The 25,971-nt window shown below is 37.6% G+C and overlaps 1 protein-coding gene across 2 annotated transcripts in view; it reads right to left on the reverse strand.

Moving 5' to 3' along the window:
- C5 (complement C5) overlaps positions 1–25,971 on the reverse strand; it is a 79,241-nt gene that overhangs the window by 33,413 nt on the left and 19,857 nt on the right. For both annotated transcript variants that reach the window (XM_059925511.1, XM_059925510.1), the window contains exons 9-22: positions 24,864–24,990; positions 22,560–22,675; positions 20,807–20,992; positions 19,396–19,599; positions 17,901–18,110; positions 17,630–17,779; positions 16,430–16,559; positions 15,001–15,063; positions 13,697–13,894; positions 11,353–11,443; positions 9,805–9,878; positions 8,750–8,889; positions 4,938–5,165; positions 3,691–3,751 (exon numbers count right to left, since the gene is read on the reverse strand). In XM_059925511.1, the coding sequence (XP_059781494.1) occupies positions 3,691–3,751; positions 4,938–5,165; positions 8,750–8,889; positions 9,805–9,878; positions 11,353–11,443; positions 13,697–13,894; positions 15,001–15,063; positions 16,430–16,559; positions 17,630–17,779; positions 17,901–18,110; positions 19,396–19,599; positions 20,807–20,992; positions 22,560–22,675; positions 24,864–24,990 (1,978 nt within the window). The remainder of the gene's footprint in view (positions 1–3,690; positions 3,752–4,937; positions 5,166–8,749; positions 8,890–9,804; positions 9,879–11,352; positions 11,444–13,696; positions 13,895–15,000; positions 15,064–16,429; positions 16,560–17,629; positions 17,780–17,900; positions 18,111–19,395; positions 19,600–20,806; positions 20,993–22,559; positions 22,676–24,863; positions 24,991–25,971) is intronic.

Consider the following 25,971-nt stretch of genomic DNA (forward strand, 5'->3'; position numbering starts at 1 on the left):
TTGCAGCATTGTTGATGGTAGTGGGGAACCTGTCACTAGGGGATGGGTAAGTAAAATTGTGGTGGAATTGGAACTGAGCAGAACCCTGCAGGGCCCCCAAGTACAAAAATGAGCAGTTAATGATTAGGACAATAGTCACAGACTGAGTGTCTGATGCACATTCCTGAGTTGTTTTACAGATACCGTAACTGCCCCCAGAGGAAAAAAGCTAACTGCATGAGGACCAGACTGTAGCCATGACATTAGTTGCTCCATCTTGAGCAGTACTGAATCTATGGCTAGCACAATTCCAAGAACTGGCCTCAAGAGAATGGGATTAACATTATTGCTCATAATAAACTATATCTTTGTGGGCATCAAAATAATTGTATCTTGCTCTGCCCATATATGTAAGCAGGCAACTAAAATTGTCAGCAAAGATGCTACAGACCCATGTTGACATTTTCCACTCTGAAAATATGGTGCCCTATGTCAGCATGAAGAAAGTTACAGAAGATGGAGCTTCACCCCTGATCCCATAGAAATGGAATTATGTTTGACAGTGGGGAATTGAAAGAAGCTCTTTTGCCCCTTTCCTGTTTGTCCATTTCTATCCCCCTCTAACCTTAAAAGAACCTAATTATAGGAATGAGATCACTAGGCAGTTTGACCTAACTCCTAACTTATGCTCTCCTGAATGCACACCATGCAAAGAATCAAAGAACCTGTTGATTCTTTTCCTAGATAAAAAGAAGCAAAAATGAAGAATTAAGCAGTTAAAGAATGACTAGCTCTACAGGGAACTCTGCTCAATATTCTGTAATAATCTAAATGGGAAAAGAATTTGAAAAAGAATAGATGCATGTATACATATAAATGAATCACTTTGCTGAACACCCAAAACTAACACAACATTGTTAATCAACTATACTCCAATATAAAATAAAAATTTAAAAAAAAAAGGGCTTGCCCGGTGGCGCAGTGGTTAAGAATCTGCCTGCCAATGCAGGGGACACGGATTTGATCCCTGGTCCGGGAAGACCCACATGCCACGGAGCAGCTAAGCCCGTGTGCCACAACTACTGAGCCTGCGCTCTAGAGCCCGCGAGCCACAACGACTGAACCTGCGTGCCACACCTACTGAAGCCCACGCACTTTGAGCCCGTGCTCCACAACAAGAGAAGCCACTGCAATGAGAAGCCCGCGCACCACAACCTAGAGTAGCCCCTGCTCACCGCAACTAGAGAAAGCCCACCGCACAGCAACGAAGACCCAACGCAGCCAAAAATAAATAAATCAAAAAGAAAAAAAAAAAAAGAATGACTAGCTCTCTACCCCCAACAGCCCCTTTAGAAATCCTGAAGGCAAATCACATGGGCAAGATAACATCTGAAGAGTCAGCCAGTCTGCACACAATGGAGAATGATGCAGAATTCAACCTCCTGCCTAGATGATTCACTGAGATTCTTCCCCCCTTCTCCTTTAAAAACTGTAATGGCTGAGCAGAAACTTTGGAGTTGGTCTTGGGATGCGAGTCTACCTTCTCCCCAGATTGCTGGCTTCTCTGATTAAAGCATCTTTCCTTTCTATTGACATTTGCCTCTCAAATTATTGCCTTTTGAGCGGTAAGCAGCCGAACCTGAGTTTGGCAACAGAATACACTCTAAAATATTGTGTAGAAGCAGTGAGTTAAATGCATGTATAGCAATAGAAATATTTGTTTAAAACAGAGTATTGTGTTTAAAAACTTAAGAACTAGAACAGGACCTATAGCACAATACCTTTTATATGTTAAAAAAACATACACACACATAACAACCTTTCCTCCATATTCTAAGACATATTTCAAGCATACTAGATTGGGGGCATTTGAAGGAAGGGAAATGGGAGTGGAGGTCAGGCATGAGGAGAGAAAATAAAACATGAGAGGGGCCTGCCCAAACCAATGATGATGATGTGCTGAGAACTGAGGTGGGTGAGGAGCTGAACTCTCTGCATCTGAGATACAAGAAGAATTGGGGGAGAGAGCTTGTCAGGCAGAGAAAGCAGGAACCAAAGGCTAGGGCTAGTCGTGTGTATTGAGTTTCTGTGTTTAGTCTCTTTTTAAACTGATGTCACATAATTTTAATTACTATTACTTTACAATTTGTTCTGATACCTCATTCTCCCTCACTGATATTTTTCTCAGATTTCCTCTAACATTATTGTTTGTTTACTTTTCCAAATACGTTTTTTTAGTCTTTTAAAAAAAACTCTGTAAAGTGTCATAGCGGTATAGCAATTCCAATATACACAGATTGGAACTATTTAATAAAATCTCTGAAATAAACTGGACAGAATTGGTTGTCATCTTTACCCTATTTAGCACTCTGGAAAGTAACAAAGTTGCCTGAATCTAAGTTGTCTAAAATGATAAAGGAAAAAAGTCATGTGACAAGATTGGAAAGAGGCATAGATTCTTTGTTTTTAACCAAGATTTTTGATGGAGAGATCTATTCCCCGATAAAAGATCATTGCCATCTTGTGGGCCTGATGTTCACACCTGGGATGGGTAAGACAGGGCTGTTTTGGAAAGCTGTTTGCAATAATGTGAGTATAGCAGGCATAAGGGGGAAGAGAAAGAGAAGACAAAGGAAGCAGTGGCTCTGAGGTGTGATGTGACTGCATGAGGCCAAAAACCTCAGAATTTGTCATATAACTCCCCATATATCCTTCACAGGCTGGGAGGAGGTCTGTGTGAAGATAAAATTAGAGAAAAAAGTTTGCGTGAAGTCATCCTTATTCAGTTTATGGGACTCAGCTGATTAGAAATGTAAATATTAATTCTTTGCTTTCCTAGAGGAAATAGCACTCTGAGTACAGTGGTCTTGATTTGTAAGAAAACTTTTTTTTTTCCATTGCTGTATCACTGAAAGAAAAGAAGAATGATACAATGCAACAATAAGGTAAATTTCAACCATTTAATAAGAACTACAGTAGTCTGTCTTTTTTTGGTGAAAAGAATTGTTAACTGAAAACATTCTAAATTTCATAAATACGGAGGTATTTAGGCCTTGATGAAGTGCTCAAATGTTTGCACAATTCTAACTTTAAGAAGATTCAAAAAAAAAAAGGAAGATTCAGAATATCTCAACTGGAGGAAAAGCAAGGAAGCAGGAACAATGAGGAATGGCTTTGTTAAGTAATTTATCAGCATTATTGTGTTTTCAAATAATGCATGTTAGATAAGAATGTAAATGACTTTTTCTTAGGTGTTTTTTGGACTGATGGTTCTATAAGAAACTATTATAAATTACTATTGTGATGGATAGAATGGTAAAATGACTAATATATAAGGGAAGTCATGCAATGATTACTATTTCAATGCTTTGTATTTAAAACTAATGGGGTTACTTTGGGAATTCCCTGGCGGTCCAGTGGTTAGGGCTTGGTACTTTCACTGCCTGAGTTCGATCCCTGGTGGGGAAATAAGATCCCAAAAGCCATGCCATGCAGCAAAACAAACAAACAAACAAAAACCGAATGGGATTATTTTTCTTTGTTCTAAGCCCATCCAGATTATAATATAACACATGCTATCAAAAATGGCAGTGAACTAAGAAGTGGATATTTCTGATTCTAGACAACTAACATTTTTTAAAATAGTGTTTCAGCTTACACATCTCTCTAGGGCAAAAGACAACATATAAAATACAAACTCATTTTGCCTACCGTAGATACCCTTTGGGTCCAGAGTAGTGCCAGCATAACTTTCCCTTTTGACACCTTCCGGCTAAAATAAAGGCAAAAATCATTCAGTTAAGAACGTAATTAAATTTATATGACCTGAATGCTTGAATCAACTTGACTACTTTTCCAATTAAAAAATCCTTTTTTTTTTTTTTTGGAGAAGGCAAAGTATGTTTAAATACTTATTTGTCTACCTCCAGGAATAAGATTTTCTGGCTATTTGCATGATGATCAGAGCAAACACTTAAATAGAAGTTATTATAAGCCAGGTAATTGATCTAAGTGCTTTGTATGTATTAGCTCATTTAACCTCAAAAATACTCTATGGAGTAGTGCTCCCATGTGACATATGAGGAAACTGACACCCAGAGAGATCAAGAAACTTATCCTATGTCACACTGCTAGGGAGTAGTGGAGCCAGGATTCAAACTCAGGCAGTGTGGCTCCAGAATCTGTGCATGGAACAACCATGCAAAGATGTATAGAAAATAGATGTGCCTTGTACAAAATAAGTCAATACATGTTTACTGAAGTGAATTTCATGGCTGAAAACAGAACTCAGAGAATGAAGACCTCGGAAGACCCAGTTCTGTCATTAACATTCTTGCCAAGAATCTTAATCTTAATAAGATAACATGAAAACACTCAACAGACTGTGTGGGTAAACAGTACTTAAGAAATGATAGTTTTCTTCCTTTTTTGGCCTGTTTACTCATTTACAAAATGGAAAATTTTCTAGACTATAAATTCTAAACTATAAATGCATGGATCCTATCTTATTTATTGCTGTAGCTCCAGTACTTAGCATAATGTCTGGTACAGATTTCAAAACATTTTCTGAATGTGTTGGGGGAAAAAAACACTCCAGAAAACTATATACCAAAATGTTAAAATTGGGTATCTCTGGTTGTAGGGGTTTTTGGTGGTTTTAATTTTCTTCTCTGTAGTTTTTCAGTATTCCATGCTTTCTACAATGAGCAAGTATCATTGTTTTATTTAAACTTTAAAAACATAATTTCAGACTTAAAGAAAAGTTATAAGAATAGTCCAGAAATATCTGAGATAACCTCCACCCAGATTCCCCCAAATGTTAGCATTTTGTTATGTTTGTGTTATCATTTTCTCTGTGTGTCTCTTTCTGAATCACTTAAGCATGAGTTGCTGATAACTTTTTTTTCAGAAAGAAAAAAGTGTTTTTGAAAGAATTTTTAAAAAGCGTATTTTCTTACCACCACTCGTAATGTTTTTATTAAGATTTCATTTCCATCAGAAGTCTCCAGTGAGAAGCTGATGTTGTGGAGGCCGATTTCCAGAGGAAGCACGCTGAAGGTCACCAAGTGGCTGGAGGAGCCCTCTATTCTCTGGGGCAGACATTTGGAGGAACTTTTCCCCTGAGGGTCAATGTCTGGGCTTCCCGATGAACAGATTCCCTCCACGGGAGACATTTTAACACAGAACTGAAATATCACCAGTGAACAATTATTTCAAAACATTTTATGATAAGGAAAGCACGCCCTGATTACATTCATCTGGACAAAATCTCTCCCCTGGTACTCGTTAAATAATCCCTTAGATTCCAAGGCTGTAGAGAAAGCTCATTTCAGATTTTCTAAAACACACAAACCAGTTGCCATAGAGCTTAGCAATGTGACAGGATGTCTAGAAAGCTCAACACTGGCTCAGAAACACCTAACCTCCCTTAGACTGTTACCTACTAAATCGGGTACAACACTACTGAAGTTCTTTGTTCATGTTGTCATGATAGCATTTGTTACACTGTCTCTTTACATGTTTGTATTTTAAGCAGTGGGAGCCCAGGCTCAGGCACTCTGTGTGTCTTATTCATCTTTGTATCTTATAGCTCAGCCTTTGGTATTCAATAAATGGTTTTATGAAAGACAGGAAACTCCATCTCTTGGCATTTAAGGTCCTGCCTAATATGCCCCCGACCAACTTTTCCAATCTTGCCTCTTATTAACTTCCCACTTGTACCCCATTATACAGCCAGACTCTGGCTCCGGAAAGACCTAGGTTCAAATCTTGGCTCTGCCACTTCCTGTGTGACAAGAGCACATTGCATGACCCTCCATTTCTTCATCTTTGTAATGGGGATAATAATGATACCTACTGACTTCTGGCTCAAACAGTGAATATTTTTCATCTCCTCTCCAAAATCTAGTGAACTGACAGAACTATACCCAAAATAATAAATCTGTAAGATCCAGAATAAATCAAGCAGGTAAACAAGGAAGAGTAACAACATTCAACAACTAATTTTGAGGAATTTCTCAAAAATGGCAAGCTCCTTTTCCCTCTTAACTATCTTCTTGGGAAACACAACAGCTAGGGTGGGTGAGGCAGGAGTTAAAGAAGACTTTTGGGTCACCTGAGGCCAATGATTCCCCCTGGAGAGCTGGGGTAGGGTAGGTAAGGATAGATACAGAAGAGTGATTTGATCAAATTCAACATGAATTCATTATAAAAACTCTTAGTAAATTGAGATAGAAAGCAACTTTTGAAACTGATATCAAATATCAAAAAAAAAAAAAAAAACCAAACCCAAAAACCAAAAACTCCGGCAGTGGTTCTGCTTTCAGAAATAGCCAAGTAGCTTCTACTTGGATAACTCTTCTGCAAATAATAACTATAAGCTCCAGACAAAATACGTATTTAAAAAAAACAAAAACTACCTGAAGGCACTACAGATTGGAAGAGAAGGTGACACTCAGAAGAAAGGAGGGACACTGTGTGAGGGTCCTATATTTTTACAGTTTTAACCTGAGGACAGTCACCATTTGTCCCTTAAGGAGTAGCTAAACCTCCAGTAGAACCTGCCATCTTATTGGCTTAAAGAACCAGGGGACAGAGTATGGCGCAGCCACCACAGTGGAAAAGTGAAGGACCTCCAGGTTCAGCATATAAACTTTGCTCAAACCTGGTCAACCCCTGAACTACGCACAGCACAGACTCTAAGCATCCCAGCTAAGGCTAAAGGAACTGAACTGAGATTTCAAAGTTTGAGATTGATTCAGCCAACTGCCTGCTAAAACACACAAACCAAGATGAAAGCTCTTCAGAGGATCGTAATCCAGAGTCTCTATAACATTTCATTAAGAAAGTCCAAGGGTCAATGCAAAGTTACTAGATGTAAAGAAATAGGAAAGTGTGATCTGTACTCAAGAGGAAAGGTAATTAATCGGTAATTACCCTGAGATATCTCAGATGTTTTTGTTTCTTGTTTTGATATGATGAATACTGCACTGATAATTTAAAAATTAAATAAAATATGGCAGTACCATGAGATGTGTGACACTTAAAACACTGTCTAATTATAATTATGTCATTGCACTTTGTGGTGCTCTGAACAGTAGTGCAATGCAATGAAAGCACTACATACGGTCTATGTCACAACTACTCAACTCTGCCATGGATAATACCTACACAAATGGGTGTGGCTTTAAACTTTATTTATGGACACTGAAATTTGAATTTCATATAATTTTCATGTGCCATGAAATATTCTTCTTCTACTTCCCCTCCCTCAACCTTTTAGAAATGTGAAAAACATTCTTATCTTATAGGCCATAAAAGAAGAGGGAGCAGGCCAGTTTTGGCCCATGGGCCATAGATTGCTGACCCCTGATCTAGTACATAAAGCAAAAGAATGAAGAGATGTAAAAAATTCAGTATTGTAGACAAGTCAGTTTCCCTTACAGTAATTTATAAATTCAGGATAATACCTATCAAAACCTGAATACATTTTTAACTAGATCAGCAAGCAATTATTTGACACTTAGAGTCTTATAATCATAAAACTTAAAAATAATTCAATTTCAGTGTATGTACATATTTTTGTTGCATCAAAGTATGAGAGAGTAATCGATAGAAAAAACATTCAAGTGTAAAATATATAACACTAGGAGAGTGGAATGGAAATATGAGTTCACAGATAAAAGGAATGGTATATAATCTGTTGTTAACAAGAGTTTATTCGGGTATTTTTAAATGGATTGCTATGGTATTTAGATTCTGCTGTATACCTTTAAAAGTTTGATATAACAGTTTTATTTTTAAAATATCAATACTCAAGTATTCCCGAAGTTATAAATTTGCATATTTTTTTGAATTTATGATGAAAAATTTTAGATGCCAATTTAAAAATGTGCCAATGGGGTACTTAGTTTTTCCAAAAAGATTTAGGGAGCTGTAAGCGAAATTTTTGGAGACCACTGAAATACTCATGTCTAAGAATAAAATTAGAGCTTTAAAAAAAAAATAGAGTCAGATTTTCGGACTGCATTGAGTTCCTATATAAAATTTTGTGATTGTGATTTTCAAGTGAAATCAGACAGCCTAATGTATAACTCTGTTTAGAAATGTGTTGGCAAAAAGAAGACAAATGGTGGGTCTGGCCATGGCTGGAGTTTTTCACAGAGTGTACCCCAGAGCAATAGGGGATCAAGGGAGTTGACATGTTTTTAATCAGTGAGGCTATAATGATGGCTTATGAATTCTAACCTGAACAAGGAGTGAAGTAAAGACTTTAGCATAAGAAGGCTAATGAAGAATAAAAAGTAATGGAGTCAAAGAGCTGGAGGTTTCAATGATGCTGTAGAACTGTAGCTACAAAGTAACAAGGTTAATGAGTCAGAAGGATAGGTAGGAGGTGGTCAGTTGGTGAGATGTTTGAAATCAAATTTTCCGGGGGGGGAAGACAAGATCTGCAAAGTGAAGAGTGTGAATGGCTAAAATGGAGGAAAGGAAAGGGTTGTTAGAGGTAAAGAGATCAGGGTGATGAATGAACCAAATGTAAGCTCATCTTTCTCTGAGCCTCCACAGCACATTGATTATCTTAAGGACTTGTATTCTTCATTGAATTGGAGTTGTATGAATAGTTATCTTAACTCTTCTTCTTTTCTTCTTCCCTTCACTGAGTTGAGTTTGTGTGTGTGTGTACGTGATAATTCCATTAATAGAATTCTCAGAAAATCAGGGACATCTTCATTTTTTCCATTTATTTGAACATACCATAAATACTTACCAGAATTCCAGACGTTCTATAGTTGTAAACAGTTCCACTCAATTGGATCTGTTCCCCTCGTACAACAGAATATGGTATATTCATTTCCAGGAAGACACTTTTGAACACCTTTGCCTTGAGAGTATCAGCAACACATATACCTTCAGGCCAAAGTGAAAGCAAAGTTGAAGCATATTAGGGAATTCCCATAATGCCTTATTAGTACTAAAATGTCTCAGATTTGCTTTGCTTCAAGGAAAAAACGAACGTTAGATGATGTTTTTCTCTGCCCTAACACCCCATGTCCTTGAATTTTCTACTCACTGATTTTTTAAAATTGAGCTATAATTGAAGTATAATATTATATTAGCTTCAGGTGTACAACATGATTCGATATTTGTATACATTGTGAAATGATCATCACAATAAGTCTAGTTAACATCCACCACCACACATATTACAAATTTTTTTTCTTGTGGTAAGAACTTTTAAGATCTATTCTTTTATCATTGTTCTTCATTCAGTAATTATTGGTATTAACAGAAAACTTCATTTGTCCAACAAATATTTAATTCTATTTAAGGCGTGAGAATGTTTATTAACTAAAGCACCAAATCTCTTTTTTAGATATTCATGATTGGTTCCATTTAATGGGCATAAAATTTTGATTGTGGAAACCAAGATTTATAAGAACAAAATATAGTGAGCAAACAAGCCAAGCCTGAAGTTATTTATAAAGTGTCTGCACTAAATCACCACAAAAGGGCACTAGTCCAGGAGAGAAATTATATATTTTTCTCTAACTCTACTGAATCTTCTACTCACTGAGAAAATACAAAGGAAAATGGGAGCTTCACATCAGTATTTATAAAATGATGACTAATAGAAGAACAAAAGAAGAAACTGATACAGTCCATGATGTGGGCACATCTAAGTCTCTTTGTAATACATTAAAAATAGGTTTTAATAAATGACACCACCTAAGTCCTGGGTAAACTAAAAAGACAATAACAAAAAACTGCATTTTGCCAAATCAAATCATTCCTTACGTGAGTATATAACTTCAATTTGCTTACCACTGTTTGAAATGCCAACACCTTGAATTTCCCAGGTAGTTAGAGAATCAGGTAGCACAAACTGCAACTGGTTTCTGAAAGTTAAAATGTTGATATATTCAAATACAGCGGAACATTGATTAACCCAAATTGACAGCTTGCATTAACAGAATTCTTGCTTCATACTACTTTAGAAGAAAGAAAAAAATCACAACAGAACAAAATCACATCAGGTATTAAAGAAAAATCAGGCAAGAAAAGTTTATTCAGTAACTCTTATACTCATTCCATGTTTTTAGATATTTCACTTGTATGATGAGAATTCAAATTCAGAAGGATGTCTTTGAAACACTGCAAATTCAAAACATACAATTAAAAGAAAAAAATTATGTTTATTGTGTAGTATGCTCTAAAATAGGGAAGCAAAATACTAATGCATCTTAACACTGCTCATAACGAAGTTGATATAACTAAACATTTCTGATTAAGATCAAGCTTATACTCATTCAACAAACAGCTATTGTGCACCAACTTTGTGTCAAGCATAGCACTAAATACTGAGTACACAGCACTCGTAGATACAGTCCTGCTCTCAAGCAGTTCACGGTCTAGTGGAAGAAATAGTTCAGTATATAAATTGCAATTCACTGTAATAACTGTACCAATAAAACTTTTAAAAAGTTCAGAGGCAGTGTGCATTGATTCAACAAATTTATTTTAGTGCCTCTAGAAGCCGGACCCTATGCCAGGTCCTGGATATAAAACTAACCTGAATTTAGTCCTTGCCCTGGATGTATTTACATTTTAATGTGGAAGACAGTCAGGTAAACAGGACATCATTATATTGTGTGATATGTGCAACAGAGTTCATTGAGAGGGGCAATACATCCAATCACTGGGTGGGGGACAGTAGTGGAAAGGTCTGCGAGGGGAAATGCTAGCCGAGGGGCAATGTCAGATGAAGTGGACAACACTGTGGAGGAGGAATCAGGCAGGACAAGGGTAGAGGCCAGGAGACCCATTAGAAGTCAGATGTCAGGCCCTGAACTCACTGCCTTGACGGCTCCTTGGAAAGTCTGTGCTTTGAGCCCCACCCCTCAACCCCCCCGCCGACCTGAGGAAGGGTGACACTCAGGGAAGGGGCACTGTTTTCAGTGCCTGGTACAGAGTAGGCATTCTATAAACATGTGTTGAATAAAGGACTTTAACAAGAAAAGAACCTTTCCCCCTATTAATCAATGTTTGTTTTGTAGTTACAGATATTTCAGGATGAAAACAGCTGCGTAATGCAGTGTAAAGCACACAGTTGTGCTCGGTAAAGGCTACCTGAAATGGAATGAAGTTGAATGGAATGGTACCCTTCTTCCCCAAGAGTTCATCATGACCTGGAACCAATTATTAGAAGAAATCACACGCTAAAAAAAAAAGAAGTAAAATAAAATTTGACCCAATGGTGGTATCATCTTAACTCTTAAATAAAATATTGGGAAATGGGTAATTTCCAGATTTTTGGTCAGAATATTTGCATCTTCCCATATTTTTCAGAGAAATGTCAAAGAAACATAATACCTTTTGGGGACATGATGAACTTCCCATAACCAGCTTTCTGGAAAATAAGTCCTTATTTCTGGTTTGGTTACTGGTAAAAGAGTCTTTATATCTGGGGGAAAAAGTATATTTGATTATGGAAAAACAGCATAAATTCTACTTAGAGCTGAATTTTAAAATACGGACATTAATCAATAGCTTAAGCATTTTCGGAAAGGTCAATGAAACATTTTGTTTAGTGATTTCAAAATAGAACAATGAAGGCCTTAGGATTTCTCCACTAGTGGCACTGACAAAATGAATAAAGCATAAAAATATGTTTAATAATTTGTTTTTTAAATTGCTAAATGTTTCATGTTCCGGAAATTATACAAGATACTAATTTAGTCTATAAAGTTATTTGCATTTTAAAAATTGCATAATTGTTTTTATTTTGTAAAATAGGGAGGTTTATATGATTCTCTGCCTTACCTCAGAAATTTATTTATATTTTCTTTAATAAAAATGGACAGAATGTCTGCTTCTGTCCAAGATGCACTGATAGGGACTGGAGTTACCCCTCTGCCTTAAAAAAACTAGAAAACCAGACACAACAGCTTTCAAATATTAGACCATAAGTGAGCCAGGACAGTGATCCCTGAGAAAAGGGAGACAGATTGGGTGAACCCTAAAATTATCCAGGTTTACTGTCTGGAGGCAGTTTACAGGCTTTAGAGCAGGGAGAGAAACCCATACAGACCCTGGCAGAGTTGCAACACCACCCACGGGAATTTGGGAGGCCAAGCTGTCTAGAACAAGGGACAGAGAGGAGGGAGCTACAGAGGCTGAACTCCAGGCAGCTGATGCCAACCCAGATGATTAGAGTTGAAAAACTGGACCACGAAAAATCGATATGTACTAGATTGTTCATAAAAAATACTGCGTGTAATAAGCAAAACTCTGAAAACAGCCTAAATATATCTAATAACCTGGTTTTGATAAATGGCCACAAGAATTTATTTCTGCAGAAATGTACCCACTCAGAATGATGACATTTAAGACATACTGTTAAGGGCTTTCCTGGTGGCACAGTGATTAAGAATCCTCCCGCCAATGCAGGGGACACAGGTACGAGCCCCGGTCCGGGAAGATTCCACATGACGCGGAACAACTAAGCCCATGCGCCACAACTACTGAGCCTGCGCTCTAGAGCCCGTGAGCCACAACTACTGAGCCCACGTGCCACAGCTACTGAAGCCCGTGCACCTAGAGCCTGTGCTCTGCAACAAGAGAAGCCACCGCAACGAGAAGCCTGCGCACCACAACAAAAGAATAGCCCCCGCTCACCGCAACTAGAGAAAGCCCGTGCACACCAACGAAGACCCAACGCAGCCAAAAATAAATAAATAAATAAATTTTGAAAAAAAGAAAAAAAGTAACAACAACAACAACAAAAGACATACTGTTAAGCAAAACAATCAAACAGGATCTGTCACTCTGCTTTTGTTTGTTTTGACTGTATATAAATGAATTGAAAGTCCTAAAAGTTCTGAAAACATGTTAATGAGAGTTCTATAAATTCTGAAAATGTATATTGTGGTTGAAATTGAAATAAGATTTCAACTTTATGTGAGTACATTTAAGGTTATGCTACATTTAGAAATCTTTTGCTATATGTGGTCAGTATAGGTATAAACAGAATTTTTAATGGTTGTAATATCACAGAACCATGGAATTTTAGAACTCAAAGGCATATTAGAGGGCTTCCCCAGTGGCGCAGTGGTTGGGAATCTGCCTGCTAATGAAGGGGGCACGGGTTCGAGCCCTGGTCTGGGAGGATCCCACATGCCGCGGAGCAACTAGGCCCGTGAGCCACAACTACTGAGCCTGCAGGTCTGGAGCCTGTGCTCCGCAACAAGAGAGGCCACGATAATGAGAGGCCCGCGCACCGCGATGAAGAGTGGCCCCCGCTTGCCACAACTAGAGAACGCCCTCGCACAGAAACGAAGACCCAACACAGCCAAAAATAAATAAATAAATAAACTTATTTTTTTTAAAAAAAGGCATATTAGAGATCACCTGGCCCAAGCTTCTTGCTTTAAAAATGAGGAGATTGAGGGTCAGAGAGGATAAATAATCATTCACGTTTATAGAATGAGTCAGCTTCAAACTTGCCTGGGTCTTGACTATGGACTAGTGCACTCTACTCTGTACTATATATACCTCTTCTGATTCCCAAAAATGACAACAAAATTTTTTTCTTAACAGCATTTGCAAGTTATCTTTTCTACTTTCCGTTTTAAATAGAGCATGTAAACCACCTTTTTCGGAAGCATAAAATTACATCAAGCTCCCCATATTTTCCAATAGAAAATGTCAAACTTACGTAGCCTTCCCAATTGGATATTTTTATGATGCTCTTCAGCACGGAACTGGCTTGCGATGGCACAACAGTCCTTGAAAGCTTTGACGCATCTTTGGCCTATCTTAATCCGAGCGGCTCGCTGCTCACAGGTTTCATCATCATTACGATAGGCTCCATCATAACAACATTTCTTCAACTTCGCAAATTTGTATTTAGCAGCTGAAATGGTAATAATTCAAGTGCCCTTGATTATGCATAGAGTCAAAACATCTCAGGCTTAGAAAGGCTCTTGAGGGATACTGGATTTCTGCTGTCACAGGACCCCAGCCCCACAACAGCCATGGCTAGTTGACTGTCCAGCCCCACTTTGGAACTACCCTAGGAATGGGAGAATGTGTCCCCATAAGGTAGTCCACTCTGATTTGCACTAAATGGTTAAGGGCTTCCTGCAACTAAGCTGAGTACTGACTTTTGAAACTGGCGCCTTGGGTTCAGCACCCTTTGAGTAAAATAAGTTAATGATCTGAGAAGCCTGCAAATATCTGAAGATAGTTACCATCACTATACAAGTATGTTCTTCTTCAAGCTAAATATCCTATTGTTTTCAAACGTTTCTTGTGGTTTGTGGTTTCAAACATTTCTTCACCAGTGGCATCTTTCCTCATCATAAGTGCTTCGATTAATCAGTATCTCTCTTTTCATATCATTAAAACTTAGAATGAAGGTTAGAATTAAAATGACTCATATACAGATGGAAAGTATTATTGTACTACTATAAACATCTTATTAGTTGAGCTCAGGGCACTGACTCCTGGTTCAATGTTCTTTCTATTGTAACATTGCCAATTATCATATCTCTGTTTAAATAATACTTAAAAATAATTTCTGTTGGGATTATTTCCCCCCCACCAAATAATCTAAAATACTCTTAACTGTTAAATGCATGCAATAAGAGATAGACTTCCAGGTATATCTCAAAATTACTTAAATCATGGATTTTGTTAGAATAAAATGGCAGAATGTGATTTTAATTACTAGATGAAGTTTGCAGAGAGGAAATATTTGTGACAAATAAAAGTTAATCTTTTATATTTTAGAGATAGAAATAACAAAGACTTATTCCCTCAGATTAAGGTTATGGCAAATGAACTATTGGATTAATTTGGATTAACCTTTCCAGGGGAGGTGAGCTAGATGTCTGTACATTATCTTTCTTTTCACCCATTCTATTTGAATTAGGAGAAATTAGATAATGTTTACTTTTCTCCAGCTTTTGAATGACACGATCATAACCTTTTGACAATCACATGAAACTTTTAGAGTACCTTCTTCCTCTATCTTCTTTTGCAGCATTCTTTTTGGCCTGAGAATTTCTTTACAAGGTTCATCTGTTTTAAAAAGATAAAGAAAAAGAAGGGGAAAAAGGAGATAAAATCTCAAAAACCACAAAATTCCCTGAAATTATTTAACTTTTTAAAACATTCACGTCATTCATTCAACAAATACTGAGAGCCTGCTTTCGACTAGGCACCGCACACCACACATCTCAACGTGACTTGTTTGTAGAGGAGCTCACAATCTATTGTCACACAGTTTGACTTGTTTGATCTGAATTTGGTTTTGAATCCTGCAACCTTTTTGATCCACTGATTACAAGGAAATATCTAAGCTTTTAGAGTGAGCCATGTTTCTGTTAGGTATGGTATTTTAATTATTTTTGGTGTTTATATTACTGCAAATAATAGTATCATGTATAATTATGAACAATTTTAAAACCACAGAAAGAAGATGATTAAGATGTGGTCCTTGGGCTTCCCTGGTGGCGCAGCGGTTGAGAATCTGCCTGCCAATGCAGGGGACACGGGTTCGAGCCCTGGTCTGGGAAGATCCCACATGCCACGGAGCAACCGGGCCCGTGAGCCACAATTACTGAGCCTGCGCGTCTGGAGCCTGTGCTCCACAGCAAGAGAGGCCGCGATACTGAGAGGCCCGCGCACCGCGATGAAGAGAGGCCCCCGCTTGCCACAACTAGAGAAAGCCCTCGCACAGAAACGAAGACCCAACACAGCAAAAATAAATAAATAAATAAAATTAAGAAGTGTTGTAAGAAAGGTTTAATTTAAAAAAAAAAAAAAAAGAAGTTAGGCAACAGAAACATTAAAAAAAAAAAAAAAAAAAAAAAAGGTGTGGTCCTTGCCCTTAAAGAGCTCCCAGTGCAGTGACTGAGACAAGATGTGTAATTATGTGTAAGAACGTACAGTGATGAACTGCTATAAATAGATCTAGTCCTCCCTATAGTATTCCCCCTATTAAAGGAGGAGGCAATGATCAATTCTATATGGGGAAGAGGCCAAATCAAGGAGATGATTCTTCTTCTAGCTTCTCCAGGCTAATAAAAGGGAAAGCAGTCCTAATAAGGAAAGGCCCAAAGATGTAAAATAGCTTAGTGCCACCCATAACTAACTTGGTTCTGTATGGCTTAGACATAAGGTCATGTAGAGTGAGATGAGAAACAGCTGGAAAGAGCTGGAGAGAGGATCGTGGAAGGCCTTGAGTATTACAGTAAAGAATTCGTACTTTATCTTGAAGGCTAATGAAACATTTTATACAGAGGCGTTACCTAGTCATGTCATTATAAGATCAGTGTAGAGAATATTCTGGAGGAGGGACAAAAATGAGGTCTGGGAGGCAAATCATCCATGTAAATTTCAGTAATCAATTTGAAGAATAAACGAAAAGTACTGAGTGTTTTACCATTTTCTTGGGCGTCATCTGCGTTTGCGTTGGTGAGGAAGGTGAGTCCAGCCAGGTGGAATACATCTGCATTGTTGCGGCCACCACCTGCCCCGCAGCCCAGGTCATTCTTCTCTAAAGTTTGAAATACCTGTCCAGAGGTAGTTAGTTAATTTCATAATTCTTAGGAATTAACTAAAGGCAAAATGGTGAGCCTATTCAGATGTGGAAATCATTCCTATGAAAAACTAAAGGTACAAGTTGTTACATGGTTCTAACAAATCTGTGAAATGCACAGCCCACTCATTTATCAAATGGGCAAAGACCAAATTTCCCAACTGCATTCCTTTAGTTTGTCCTTTTGTATTTAGAAATACATACCTATTCAAAATTAAATCAAGAACTAAGTCTTAAGCTTTGATGAGGTGATTCTTTGAAGTCGACCCCATGCTGTTTTGTACACAGATTGCATACTGCGATCAATATAATGTCCAAAAATGAATAAATGAGTGAATATATGAATAAATGAATTAATAAACAAGCTAATTTTTAAGTCGCTAAAAGAAAAAAGAGCACAATCTCTTGTATTTTGGGGAAGAGGGCTCTAGGTTCTAAGTGGGTGAGAACTTGTTTGCGGGGGCAGGCTTTTTCCAGTTTTAATTTTGACCCCAAATGTTTTTTCCTTTCTGAATGTTTTTAACTTAATAGTTTCTCAGTTCTTTCTTCCTCCTTCAAAGAAATTCAAGCCTAGAAAATAGAAGCAGAGCTTAGGGGAGATAAATGGGAACTTAGGGGAAGTGAATCACTTTCAGATTCTTCTGGGCCACAGATTTTAATGAGTAAAAAAAGGACACAAAACCCAAAAAACCCCCAGTGGTTGCCTATTCATTCTTCTCTGTTGCTGCTACTATAAAGCTCCCTGCTCCCAAATCTCCAAACCCTCCCAATCAATGGCACTTTGCCCATGAATGTAATTGCTATCATGGCATATGTTTTTAAAGTGCTTAATTCCATACTTGGAAAAGTAAAAATGGACAGACCTGGGCTTTAGAGACTAACGTGAGGATGGCTTACCTTCCTAAGAGTCACTGTTTTGAGTAGATTACAGAAAAGCAGGTCTAGTCTTCCCTTAATTCTTCCCCCACAACTTACCCTAGTGGCCACACTTTGTGAAGCACTGCATAGGGCCACCCCAGTAACCAAGGCCATGCACTACTTAACTCTTTCCAGGGGTTTCTTGGCTGTCCTTTGCACCCCATATATAGCACTGTCCACTGCCATTAAAGCCACCCAGGAATCCAACTCAGTCGCCATATTAAGAGATACATGTTGGCCAGGGGAATATGTATCTGTACTTGGAGACAGATGAACCTATAAGGTCATTTGAAAGAGAAAATATCATTTGTATGACACAAAAACTTCACAGATAGCTGCATTTACAGCCCCTTTATTCAGAAGAAAGTTGGATTGTGACTTACAGTTTGTGGCTTACCTGGAGCTGGTTGCCACACTTTTCTTCAATATTTAACCAGACTGAGTCGGACACTAATTCTGCGGTCTGTTCTCCTGTAACAATGTAATAGACCAGGAGACGAGCTGAAGGAACCATGTTCTGTGTCACTGGAATGTTTATACTTTGATAATCTGAATCTGAAAGTTTATCCCTTGTGCCAAAGTGAACGATTTTGCCCTTGGATAAAATCTAAAAATAAACAGCAGTAGCAACGGTAATTACAAAAACAAAACATTTGCTTCAGGATGGAGCTTGGAGCTGGAGTAGAAATTACATTAAAGAAAAAGAAAGTTAACACTGTATAGGCCTACTATGTGCCAGGAACTTTACATTTAATTAACTCTTTTAGTTCCCATAATAACCAGAAGGATAGGAATACTAGCTCCATTGTGCAGATAAAGGGACTGAGGTTCAGGAATTAACTAAATGTCATACTGATTTCAGTTCAAAACCACCTAGTTATGAATTCAGAGAGCTAAAATTTGACCTCAAATCTGTTTGAAGTCATCACACTGTCATTAACATCTCCTTGTTTAGTTGATTAAAAAATATAGATGAGGAGGTAGAGTGCATTTTATTTTTCCCTAATTTCTGGCCTTAAGTTTTAAAGCCAGAGATTAGGTTCTAAATTGGAGGTGTAAGGTTAAAAAAAAAAACCCTAAAAATCATATGAAGCCACAATGTCCTCAAAGATCCCTTAAATTGTCCTTAGAGAACAGGACTGTATATGTGGTTTTGGTACGTAGTCCCTAAACAAGTCCCCTAATTATTCATCAGTCAGTATGGTCCTCATTTATTTTTTAATTTCTTCTTCAAAACTGTTGAAAAGAATCATCATCACCTGTTTGGCCTGATCATCAGAATAATTAATTCCATTTCTTGGGTAATTGTCAGGAAACCCTTAACCTTTTTTTTACATTCTTTCCTACCTTTCACTGACAGCCTTGACTGACACCTCCGTTTAATTTAAGTGATGTAACAGGGATGTTGCTGGAGCAGGTATGATATGACTCAACCCTTAAGAGCAGGATTTGGGTCCCCTCTTTTTTCCAATGAAATGCACATATTTTAAATGGGTCTAGGCGTGTAATCTTTGGCCATGAAGTAGAGCAGAGGTAATGTGAGAATTTAATCAGGCTCTCTCTATGGAGGAATCAGGCTGTCTTTGGTGAAAGGCATATAACACAGAGTCAGAGGCTCCCAGGTCTAATCTAATCACCACCTTCCTCTTCCCAGCTGAGTGACTGTAGTGAGTCTTTAACCTGTTTGTCCCTCAGTTTCCTCATCTGTGAAGTAGTCATGAAAATCATGCCCTGTCTCAAGGGCTTTTGAAAAACTGATTATCAAATTAGATGATGTTTTTGAAAGTGCTTTGTAAGAATATATGTAAGGGATCATTCTAACGCTTTTCTATAAGCAAAGGAAAATCAGGTGGGGGAATAGATAGATATAAATCTTTCATTATTATACTTACCAAGTAATTATAGTGAGTGATTTTGTCAATATATGGACTTCTGGGGGTAACAACAATATTCAGATGTTCTCCCACAAGCAAAGGTTTATAGTTTTCAGTCCAGTCAATATAAAGATAACTTCGGCTGAGAGATGAATATGCTATTGCTCGGTAATCTTTGCTGGCCTGATTTTCTTCTGGAAGATCTGGGTCCTCAGTCCTGACCTGAAAAGGAAAAAAGTAAAAAAAGATACATGGACTGTGACGTAATGTTTTCCGTGAAACATACATTTTCAATTCCTTTCTTTGCTTTATAAATTTGTAAAATTCACAACACCAAATTCTAAAGAAAAAAGAAATCCATTACTCCAATGTGTTTGTACAGCTGCAGTATCAAGTAACTTTACAAAGGCTATGGACAATAATTGGGATAATATGGGATTGTGGGCCATGGTGGGAAAGTCTGGTGAAGTGAAGAGAGAAAGATGCTCGTGGAACAAATATTGGCACCCTTCCTGAAGTGTCATGGTGAGTTGGGGACTCCTTTTCCTATGGGTTGGAAGGGTAGCAGTGGGGAGGTCCTGAGGACTGGGGACAGGAGTCGTGAATGGATATCACACAGACTCTCTGGCCCAGTTTCATTGTGAAGTCGTGGCACAGAGAAGGGCTTACAAACAGAGTGGGGCAGAAATGATATCATGGCACCAATATCGGCCTTCGACAGCAGAGGGGTTGGTTAATAGCTCATGCTCTGGAGTGAGATAGGCATTGGTTTGCCTCTTGAGTACCATCATTTATTAAGTCTGGATAAGTTATTTAACCATAAGAAAGGTTAAAAGCCTCTGTTTCCTCAGCTGCAAAATGGTTAGCACAATGCCTAGCACTTCATACGGGCTCAGTAGATGATAGTGAATCTATGCCTGCTGGGGTCATTGACATGCATTACTAACTTACTCATTTTTTATTTGGGATTGGGAACCTAAATATTATTTGCTGGGAGAGAAGACTATTAAGGAGCTCTAAGGTAGAGTGATTCATACAGCTGGAGAAAAGAGAGGCTTCCACGTTTGGCTCTTCTGTGGCCCTGAAAAGAGATAAAAAGTTGGGGGGTGGGAAACAGAGAATATTTCTATCACTGATTTCCACTGCTATACCTATTTTGATACTTCTAGATTCTAATACAATCTTACAGATATGAGAGAAAATAATTCACCCCAAATAAAAAATTGATAGATTTATCTTCCTCAAGGACCATTCAATGAATTTGCAGATTGCCTCTGGTGCTTTTTTTTTCTTTTTTTGGATGCAAAATTGTGGAACTGTTCACTGGACTCATGTATAAAATCTGCCGCATTTGTTCTGCACATTGGCCAAAACACACAGTCAAAAGTACACACTGTCCCAGAAAATTTAACAGGAGAATTCAGCTCACTTTAAACTCCAGCACCGTCACTTCAGATGGGAGATTCACCACAAAAGAAGCTACTCCATCACTGGAACGTGTTACACTTTGCTTTGACTCCAAGTCGGATGTCTCCTGGTTTACATCGAGCATTTGTGCACTCAGGGTCACCGGGACCCCTCCTACCAAATGGTCAAGTGAATCCTTAACCTGCACCTGTTTGTCAGAACAGTCCAAATTCATTTCAAGAGCTCATCACTTCTTTTAAAGCATAACAATTCTGAAATAATTTTCCCTCCTCCTCACCAATGTATAAATTATTCATATTCAATTCAGGAAAAAGAAGCATTTTCTCAGCTTATATATAGAAAGGTTTAATCTTATTTAGTTAAATCATTCTTGAATGGATTCCCCTGTATATAGAGAAGACTCAGAATATAAATATCATCACATTAGGTCTGCCAAGTAGATGTGATAAGGTCTTCTGCTATTTAATTTCTGTGTGTGTTCAATTGGTTGAGAACTGGATAAAGGAAAAAATGAGGCAATCACTTCTGGGAATGATTCTCTTGGATATGAGAAATGATAAATGCATCTTTTTTTTTCTCAAACTCTACTTCTCATTGCCATGCATATGGACATATAGAATTTCCACAAAGATATATTTTATATTATTTATTTGTATATGTGATATGAAATATATAAAATATATTTTAAAATAATAAATTCTATATAGTGACATATTTTGTGATCTTGTATTATATATTATATTAATATACTCCATAATATATTATAAATTACCATATGCATTATATAGTAATATGTTATATATTATTAAATATGTTGTATATATAATAAGAAGTTATAAGCATGTCCAAAGCTTGCTTGTGGTCTAGTAAATTTTTTTCTCTTAAAGGCCAGTGACCTACGGTAAGTAATAAATAACCCATTTTAATTATCCTAAAGTTGATTTTTAAAAGCAACACATCTTCAAAGAATAAAAAAATTCTACTCTAGCTTTGTAAAAGATAGGGAATAAAAATGTCCATTTTATAAATATAATAAAACATATATGTAATAGACCATGTTTTATATTATATATAATAAGATATAGAATACTAATCTTCAATAAAATATAATTAAAAGGTCAAATGAATGTTTTAGCTCCATACTATCAGCATTTTAAAAAGGAAAAGTGGAAGAAGGAGAGAAAATATTGTAAAGGAGAAAAAAAAACATAGAGAAAAGAGTCAGGGACAGACAGAAAGTGTCAAGATGGAAAGGATGGAGAGCAATACAGAGAGATGAGATCAGACAGAGCTATGTACAAAGAGAATGCAGAGTGAAAAGCACAGAAATGCGCCCTCAGAGACACACAGGAAGTAAAAAATGGTGAGAGAAAGGGGTTTATTTTCAAGGAATGCTGTCTCTGTCTTAAGACTTTTAAAGAGCACGTTGCCAAATAATTTTAAACTTTAGTGTTTTTTGAACTATAAACTTATGGGGTTTTATTTACATATCATTTAATGCAATGCTCATTTAGGGAATGCTTAACACAGGCTATCTTACTAAATAGTGATACTGCCCTAAGGGTCGATATCATCCCCAAGGCTGAAGCTGGCTTGCAGTTTCCCACCGCCCGCCACATAGTCGGAGGGGCAGATTTCACACACAGAACGAGTTCCCTCTGTGATTTGCCTCTCCATCATCCTTCTTTCGTTTGCCACCCCCATATTTTTAGAAAAAGATAATCACATTCAGCAGTTCCCCCCCCATCATCTACCTTGACAGAAAATGGAATCCCAGGCTTCACAAAAAGAGGAGTAGCAATCAAATTCAGTTTGTAGGGAGAAAGGACATATTTGATGCCAGGAATTTCTGCTTCTTCAGAAAATCCACCTAAAGAAATGACAAGGATTATGTTGACCTTTTTTAGGAGTGTACTGATCTGTGTGGGGAGCTATTTTGTGTTCATATGTCTCCACAGACCTACTCATTCATTCATTCACTCCATTCCTGCACTCATTCATTTACCAACAGCAAGTAGGATATGGGTCTTGGTTCAGAGGGGCAGTGCAGAGAAGAGTCTAAACTCTTCTCTGGAGTTTCCAAAGCCTTATGCACAAGGCTTGTGGGCAGAGATGGTCCTTGTGGAAGTAGAGCAATAGGATTGGACTGAGGAAGAATTCGAGGAAGGGACACCACTGTTCACCAGTGGCCTGAGTTTCAGTTAAATATGTATAAGGCATTAAGGAGAGAAGAAAGGGTAGGCCAGAGACTAAGCTTTACAGGGCATTCACCTTTAGAGAGCAGGGATATGGAGAGAAGTGGAGAAGACATAAAAGGAGAGCTTGAGGTAGAGAGAACCCAGAGGGTCTACTGGCAAGACCCCAATAGTGTTTGTTACCCATTAGCTAAAACTTAAGCTAAACTATTAAGAGTGATATACAAAGCTCTAGTATCCCCAAACTCCTTTCCAGTATTACATCCCTAATACCCCTACATATATATCCTATACTTCAGGAAAGGAATAATCTGCTATTCTCAAAGGTTAAGCTTCACCTCCCACTCTTGGTATGTCCACTCTGTGAAGGGTGGCCCACTTCATCCTGGCTGTTATCCCTGCCTCAAAACCCTACTTATCTTTCAAGACAAGACCAATCATCTTCAGGACACCGTTCTTGGTTGCTCAACAATCACCTAGGAGCTCATCTTCTTCTGAAGGTCAGTAGCATTAAGCACTTTTCTCAGAGCACATATGGAATTCCTTGTTGTTCAGAGTTCTTTGTTTACTTGTCTTATAGCTAGTGCTTGTTTGTAAACCACTTGAGTACTGGGATTACGCATCATTAATATTTGTAAGCCTGCATATTTATCAGCACTCTTTGCATACTTAATAAATATTGCTTAAACTGAATTTGTTTGTAAAAAATTGAGAAAAATAAAAGTAAGAAAGAAACATTAAAACAATGTCAAAAACACAGCCAGGGCAGGGAGTATAAAGTCATCATCATTCTCCCACATCTATTGAGCATCAGATGCATACAAAGTGCTTAGTAACTCGATAATTACCTCAATTCTTCATTCTGTTACCCCAGAAGGACAAATTTAAAGAGATGGAACGGGACTTAGGAATAATTTGGTCTAACAGTCATTTTATTGAAAAAAAAAGTGGCCTCAGTGTGGTTAAATTATTTGTTCAAGGTTGGTTGGGGATTAAATATAGACCTGAAAATATAAGTTACATTAGTAATCAAGACATATCAGAAGTAAGACAAAGTAACCCAACTTGGAGTAATAATTAATAACTATTAAAACCATTGGAGTGAGGATTAAGAGTACTAGACAAGGTGTTAAGAATGCTAAGAAAGAAGTAGGTGGAGAAAAGAAGGAGGAGGAGAAAGGAGGAGAAGGAAGGAAGAGGCGGAGGAGGAGAGGATGAGGAAGAGGGAGGAGGGGGAGGACAAAAAGGAGGAGGGAAGGGTGAAGGGGAAGGGGGAGGACGAGGAGGAGGAGGAAGAAGAGGTGCTGTTTTAAGTGCTTTGCATATACTGACTCTTTGATCCTCACCATAACCCTATGAGGGATATGCTATTATTGGATCTATTTTAGAAACATTACCTCCAATTTTAGATAGAATTACTGACTATTACAGAAGAAAAGGGCTTTAGGATGCACTTTGTTCAACTCCATCATTGTACAGCTAAGGGGACGAAAACAATGATAGTAGTAATAACTTTCATTTGCATGGTAATTTATCAAATGTTTTTACACCCATAATCTCTTTGATTTTGATTCTTACTGGGTGAGAAAATCGGGGTGCCAGATGTTCACGTCAGAAAAGGTGCAGACCCACTTGGAATACCAAATGGGCAGGTGTTATCCCATTCTTGCCAGTGAGGCAATAGAGACACAGTGACTAGGGGGTGGCAGAGCTATACTCTAATCCCAGTTTTTAATGATGTAAAAAATAAAACTTAACTATAAAAGGAAGTAAACTGTGAAAGAACTGTAGAAATTATTTGTACCTTGAATATGCTGTCTAAATATTTCCCAAGAGAAAGTTTAAAAAAAAAACCAAACTCACCTGTAGACTCTATGACTGTCACACCAATATAAAGGTACTTGTCGTTTAAATCTTCTAGACTGCCATAGGACAATTCTTTAATTGCTGTTTCAGAGTCAAATGTGACTCGAGCAATTCCATTTATCAACTGTTTAAAGGGGGAAAAGGAAAGAGTTATTTCACAGAAGAATTTATAAGGAAAAAATGAACAAAATGTGCCTTTACTAGCCTCTCAATTGAAGACAAATGTCAGAGGAATGCTTTATCGTCACCACTAAAGAGTAAATGAGTCCACAGTTAAGCCCAGAATGTTATTTTCTAATCTATTTGTTTAGAATTTTGACACGGAAGAGTCTTAAACATCATTTGATTCCACAGGTCTTTTTTGTACTAGCTGGCAAAGATGACTTCTTCCAATCACTGAGTCATTCATCTTTCTAGAGCTCTCAGCTTACTCTTGTTCTTAACTGAGAGTTTATGGGGTTTTATGATATTTACTTTGTACTTTGCTGCTTATATCTTGAAACGCTAATTTAAAAACACACAATGGGTAATGGGATATGGGGTTAAGTCACATGATATTATTTAATTATTAACCACAACAGTAAAATATATTTTGCCTTCTTTTTTCTTCTGAGATTGAGTGCTATGAGGCCAGGGATTTTGTCTTATGTAGCTTTAAATCTCAGCGTCTAACATAGAATCTTGCATTAAAAAGAGGCATTTAATTTATATCTTAAAGAAATAAAACTGTCTCTTGAAAGAACAAAGGCTAAATTACTGATGATACAAACTATGTGGATATGCAGCAGTGAGCAAAATGACATGAACCCTTACCATCCACAGTATAATGTAAAGAACACTGAATTAGAGAAAAGGGGACCAGGGCTCTACTCTGAGCTCCAGCAACCACTAGCCCTTAACCATGGACCAATAACTTCCCAGTGAGTTCATTCATTCACTTATAAATTTTTATAGAGCACCTACTTTTTGCCATGAATGAGGCTGTCTCTGGGCATACAATGGGAATGACTCAGACCCCCAAAGAGTTTTGCGTAGAGAATGATAGAGAAGTAAATAAACCATTACAATAAGAAGGGTTTCTCAGCACTATTGACATTTTGGACAG

This window comes from Balaenoptera ricei, chromosome 6 (assembly GCF_028023285.1).
Source record: "Balaenoptera ricei isolate mBalRic1 chromosome 6, mBalRic1.hap2, whole genome shotgun sequence".
Taxonomy (NCBI): domain Eukaryota; kingdom Metazoa; phylum Chordata; class Mammalia; order Artiodactyla; family Balaenopteridae; genus Balaenoptera; species Balaenoptera ricei.